Raw genomic sequence first — 6,011 nt, 5'->3', positions numbered from 1 at the left:
ACCTGTGGTAAATTCTGTAGTCTGATAATATCACAGAATTTTACATCATCTATAGCAAAGGACAATTTAGGTAATTTTCTGAGATAATTCCTATACCTGTTCATAATGAAATATCTGGAATATTCATACAAATAGCACAGTAGATTAGTCCACATAATAGAGGATAATAATATATAGTAAAATGCATCTCTATGTTTTACCTCATTTACCACATCCAAATGTTCTTCAAATTTCTACTACCCATACTTAAAAACTGAGGTATTATGAAAGCTGTATTTGAGCTCAGGGATGAAAAGATAACAATTTGCTTTAATTTTATAATTTCCACATTGAGGTAATGTCTCATGTAATTGAATAAAAGTATAGAAATGTGAAATTAAATAATATTTGTAACAAAAGATGAGTCATTCAAGCACAGTATCTTCCAACCAATTTTGTTTTAAGACAGGATTTCTCTGTGTAACAGCCCCAAATGTTTTGGACATGGCTTTGTAGACTAGTCTGATATTACACTTAGACATCTACATCCACCTGCCTCTGCCCAATCTTTGAGTGCTAGGATTAAAGTATGAGATACCACACCTTGCTATATGCTCATCAATTATTACAGAGAGGTAGAGAGAGAGAGGAGAGATAGAGAACAGGAAAGGAACAGAAAGGAAAGGAAAGGAAAGGAAAGGAAAGGAAAGGAAAGGAAAGGAAAGGAAAGGAACTATGTTCATGAGTTCTATAAGGAAGCTTTCCTTAGGGGTTCAAATCTAGACCCCTAATATAGGGGACTTGGGTAGAAGAATGTCAAGTGAAGCTATGAGGCCAACTCAAAAACAAGCAAAAGAACAAAGTAAACTGATTCAAAAAATAAGTCAAAGGTTTTTTATAGGAACTGGAAGAGGATGATGGACTGTGGTACAGTGACAGTAAACATGACCCTGTGTGGTATAAAGCATAATCATCCTCAAATAGTCAGATGGGTAAGAATTGAACCATTGGCTATAAACACAGAAAATTAAATACTCCAAGTTGAAAATCATTCAGAGAAAGCAATGCCTTGCCTTGCTGGGCGGTGGTGGCGCACACCTTAATCCCAGCACTTGGGAGGCAGAGGCAGGCGGATCTCTGAGTTCGAGGCCAGCCTGGTCTAAAGAGTGAGTTCCAAGACAGCCAGGGCTACACAGAGAAACCCTGTCTCGAAAAACCAAAAAAAAAAAAAAAAAAAAAAAAAAAAAAGGAAGCAATGCCTTGGAAATTTGAAGGTCATGTGAGACCACCTTGTTCATGCTTATAGCCAATCAATAGTTCAAGTAACTGATCAAGAGTAATTCTGGGAGGAAACAATACTGAACATCATGTAATTCAAATTTCTAAAATAAAGAAAGAAAGAAAGTAGATGTGAAGATATTCTCCATGAAGCACATCATTCTATGTTTGTTTTGATAAATGTATATTTTAGAACTGACTAGTCTAACACTTACCTGGGCTTCTTTTGCCATTTTTATTTCCCTAGCACAGAAGGAATAGAAGAAAATAATATTCAGTCTTCCAGTTCTATGATATTATAGGTTCTTTAATTTGAACCAGGTCTGGAGAATTCTAGACAGCCTATCTGAAAACAAGCAGCCTGTCAGTCTTGTCTCATCTACTATGTAGTCCATCTTGGTGTTCTAATCGCCTGCATAAATGAACAAAAAGTCATCTAAAGGGTACACATAGGTATATAACATCGTATATGGAGTTTCTCACTTATTAGCAGAAATACTGTCCATCTTTATCTTCAATGAGGGAAAGAATATCGACATAAGTATCCATGTTTGTATAGAAGCAAATTTTTCCAGGATCACAACTAACAGAAACAGAGTCAAAGTTAAATCAAAATAGAATTTTATTTCTATTATCTAAAACTTCACTGTATCATTTTAACATTGTTGGACAATTTCATGTTGTATAATTGAGTCCTGAATCTTTGACAACTTTCTCTCCACTGCATCCTTCTAGGCTAAAATCCCAAAGAAGAGTCAGGGATGCATGGCATCCTGCTGTTAAAGGTCAGGTTAACAGTAAGGACCTGAAAGTTACCTTTGTTCTACCTTTCTTATAAAGACTGTGTTCTTCGTTCCTCCAGCACAAACTCTAGATTCACCTCCAAGATGCTGGTGGTCCTGCTCACAGCAGCCTTGCTGGTCCTGAGCTCAGCTCAGAGCTCAGAGGAAGGTATGAAATAGGGGAATGAGTGGTACAGTAATATGGGACTTGGGAAACACTTCTGTTCAGAACTGGGAAAAATGAAAGAAGATGAAAATGGGATCGAGGCAAAGAAGCATGAGAATAAATAGTAGGATATTTGTTATCATTTTACCTCTAGAGCTTATACTGTAATTATAGTTTAAATTAAAAACATTATTGTAACAAAATAACATGAGTGTTATTTACAAAGAGACTTTTTTAGTTGTGGATGATGCATGACAGTATGTTACAGTTGACAGAGGGAAATTCAGTTCTTTTGGTGTTATGAATAACAGATAGTGGGTGGCGCTTTCCTTGTATACAGAGGATAGAAAATTGAAAGAAGTAAAACATATGAGGAATGTTTCTGAGAAATGGCAAAAGGTAACAAATTTAAAACTCTGAATAACATGAGCTGTAAATATTGGAATAATTTCTTCTAAATATAATTTTAATGTTTATTTTATGTGTGTGAATGCAAATATGCATCTCTCTTCTTTCTCTCTAAATTTCTCTCTCTCTTTCTCTTTCTTTTTGTGTGTGTGTGTGTGTGTGTGTGTGTGCATGTTTGTGTATATGTCCATCCAAGTGTCTGCAGGTCTTAGAATGCTCAAGGACATTCTGACGGAAGCCAACTTATTGGTAGCAGGATTTCTCCTTCTACTATATAGATTCAGGACTTAATACAAGTCATTTAGGCAACTGCTTTTTGAAAATATGTTTCTAGACCCAATTTCTCTTAATTTTTAATGACAGCTATGCAATACTCACTTTGTTGTGTATGGTATTAAAAGCAATATTTTTCTTATTTCAATAAGTGAAATACTTGGGACTATAACATATGAGAAATGAAGATCATTAAAAAAAACATTAAGAATGGAATCATGTCTCCCTGAAATTGTAGGAGTGTTAATGAAGAGTATCAGTTGGATACATCTAAGAAATGAAGAGTAAAGTCTGATACATCCAAGAAGTAACTAAATCGTCACTGCTACTTAGTGTAGAAACTATCCTGATAAGAATCTCAGCAACTAAAAAATGACATAAGTAATTTTCAATTTCTTTGTGCTTATTTTTCAGAGGTCATCTATGAAGACTCATCTCAGCTGTTAGGTAAAGAGAGATCCATCCTCTATTGACATTTTTATACCTTTGCATCTGTAATTATTCAATTCTGTAATATTTCTATCATTTCCTTATTTTATCAAAATAATGGCTGGCAGCTTCACTAGAGATAAACAGACAACCTTCCTTACATTGACTCTACAACAGCACCTTGCACTGGAAGAATTGGAAGTTAGGTTTTGATAACAAAAGAGACATTTTATCTCTTCCACAGATTGAAGCAATATACTGTATATGATGCACATATAGGCTGTCCTCATTTAAAATCCTCTGTGACACTATGGTTCATCCAAAGACTTCTTCTTTCCCCAGTGATTCTAATTAGCATGCCATGATTGTACATAAAATATGCAATTAAACAGAGCCTGTGCTTCCCACAATTTTAAATGTACTTTTTTGTACTCAGCTCTGTATCCACAGCTGACTAATTCTTACAAATATTTTGCATGAAATTTGAATGGAAACCTTTTTCTTACATTTCCTTCTTGCTTTACACAGGCCTACAGAACTTGAACACCATTTTATATTTAAGAATAATAAAGCCTTACAGCCACAATTTTGCTAATCTGCCAAGTTCTAAGTAGTAAAATATATAAAATATTTCCCCTTTCTTCACTTCTGTCTGAAAATTGTAAGTTACATAAAATCACTTTTTTTTTTGCTTCAAATTTAAGGACAAATACTCATTCCAAGAGTTGAGATAAAAGAAAATACATCTTATAAATATACAAATTAAGCTTCATGAAGCAGCAGTGATATAAAGTTGTGAGAGGGTGATCCTGGGAGAAAGAGAAGGTCTAAACTCATCTACTTTGACTAATACTAAAACAGATTTAGAGCAGCAGAACCAGGGACATCGTCATCCTCATCCGAGACCACCTCCTGGAGGATTTCCCCCAAGACCTCCTGCTTCTGATGAAGATGAAGATGGGGATGAAGATGACGGTGATGATGATGGCAGTGGGGATGATGGAAATACACCAGAGAGACCACCACCTCCCCCACAACATCCTCAGCATCCACGCCCTCCTCACCCAGGACACCACCATGGTCCACCTCCACCAGGAGGACCACAGCAGAGACCACCTCAAGGCCCACCCCCACAAGGAGGCCCCCAGCAGAGACCCCCTCAAGGCCCACCCCCACCAGGAGGACCACAGCAGAGACCACCTCAAGGCCCACCCCCACAAGGAGGCCCCCAGCAGAGACCACCTCAAGGCCCACCCCCACAAGGAGGCCCCCAGCAGAGACCTCCCCAAGGCCCACCCCCACAAGGAGGCCCCCAGCAGAGACCCCCTCAAGGCCCACCCCCACCAGGAGGCCCCCAGCAGAGACCCCCTCAAGGTCCACCCCCACCAGGAGGCCCACAGCAGAGACCCCCTCAAGGCCCACCACCACCAGGAGGACCACAGCAGAGACCTCCTCAAGGCCCACCCCCACAGGGACCACCTCAGAGACCCCCTCAACCTGGAAACTCACAAGGCCCACCTCAGCAGGGAGGCCAGCCAAGTTTCCTGGGGACATTTTTTGCATAGCCATCTGGTTCCTTATCAGAGAGAAGGTAATTAAATAATACCTCATCTTTCATACCATCCCCCAAACTCCAGTGATGACCACCCTGTTACTAAAGACATAGATTATAGATACATCCAAAATATGAAAGGCATTTATAATTCTATGGTGTATGTGATTTAAATTCACTCTCAGTCAAATGTCCGAACTCTAACAGAGTTATCAAAGAAACTAAAAGTTCTTTATGAGTTGTTGATATCTTTTCTCTTGTATCTTTATATTCAATGTAAATATAAAGATACGTTTACATTCTATCTTTAATCTCTTGTTCATTTATTTATTTCAGGTGAACAGAAGACAGATGCCTTCAATATCATTCCTGTAGAAGAATCATTCCAATAAAATATTTAGCATAAAATTATTCTTCCTTGTTTCTCATTCTGAGCATGAGTGGCACTAGAGTCTGGGAATGGTTAGTTCCAAAAAGAGCAGTCCTCCCCCTACATATCAGCTGACTATCACTTGAGAGATCCCCTTCTTTCCATGTTACCCACAAATTCTGCCCACTGTTTTTCTATATTTTGAATATTCTCATTATTTTAGCAAAAGACTTCACATGAGATGTGGATTTTGCTGGGCGGTGGTGGAGCACGCTTTTAATCCCAGCACTTGGGATGCAGAGGCAGGTGGATTTCTGAGTTCCATGCCAGCCTGGTCTACAGAGTGAGTTCCAGGACAGCCAGGGCTACACAGAGAAACTCTGCCTCAAAAAAACAAAAACAAAAACAAAAGAAAACAAAAAAAGATGTGGATTTCAAGAGTAAACTACATAAAGAGTGATGCCCTTAGTGTGTCATGTGTCTTTAATGCCCTAACTCTATGGAATAACTGCCTTTATAACTTCTTTGTTTCTTACAGATATTACTTTGTCTTTCACAATTTGGGGTCACTGTTCCTGTAGCTAGTAGCTACTATTCTTTTGGGCAGTTTAGTATCAGCCAGCTCACACTTTTCTGATATAGACAGTCCTATAAATGGCGTAGTTAAGCTGTTATTGTTTTATTTTTTTGTTCTTGTTTATAAATATCATACACCTAACCTCATAGACAAATGCAATTCTTTAAAAAGTTTAAGCATACTTTAGAAGTCTCTCA

The 6,011-nt window shown here is 38.1% G+C and overlaps 1 protein-coding gene across 1 annotated transcript; it reads left to right on the top strand.

The window, feature by feature from the left end:
- The first annotated feature begins 2,144 nt into the window (after positions 1-2,144).
- LOC117715765 (uncharacterized) lies at positions 2,145-4,894 on the top strand. Its single transcript, XM_034512619.2, has 3 exons — positions 2,145-2,208; positions 3,301-3,333; positions 4,177-4,894. Exons 1-3 carry the CDS (start codon positions 2,145-2,147, stop codon positions 4,878-4,880), a joined length of 801 nt encoding a protein of 266 aa, XP_034368510.1. The 3' UTR covers positions 4,881-4,894.
- The last annotated feature ends 1,117 nt before the right edge of the window (positions 4,895-6,011 follow it).

The sequence above is a fragment of the Arvicanthis niloticus genome, chromosome 9 (genome assembly GCF_011762505.2).
Source record: "Arvicanthis niloticus isolate mArvNil1 chromosome 9, mArvNil1.pat.X, whole genome shotgun sequence".
Classification (NCBI taxonomy): domain Eukaryota; kingdom Metazoa; phylum Chordata; class Mammalia; order Rodentia; family Muridae; genus Arvicanthis; species Arvicanthis niloticus.
This window is presented reverse-complemented; position numbering and strand designations above follow the sequence as displayed.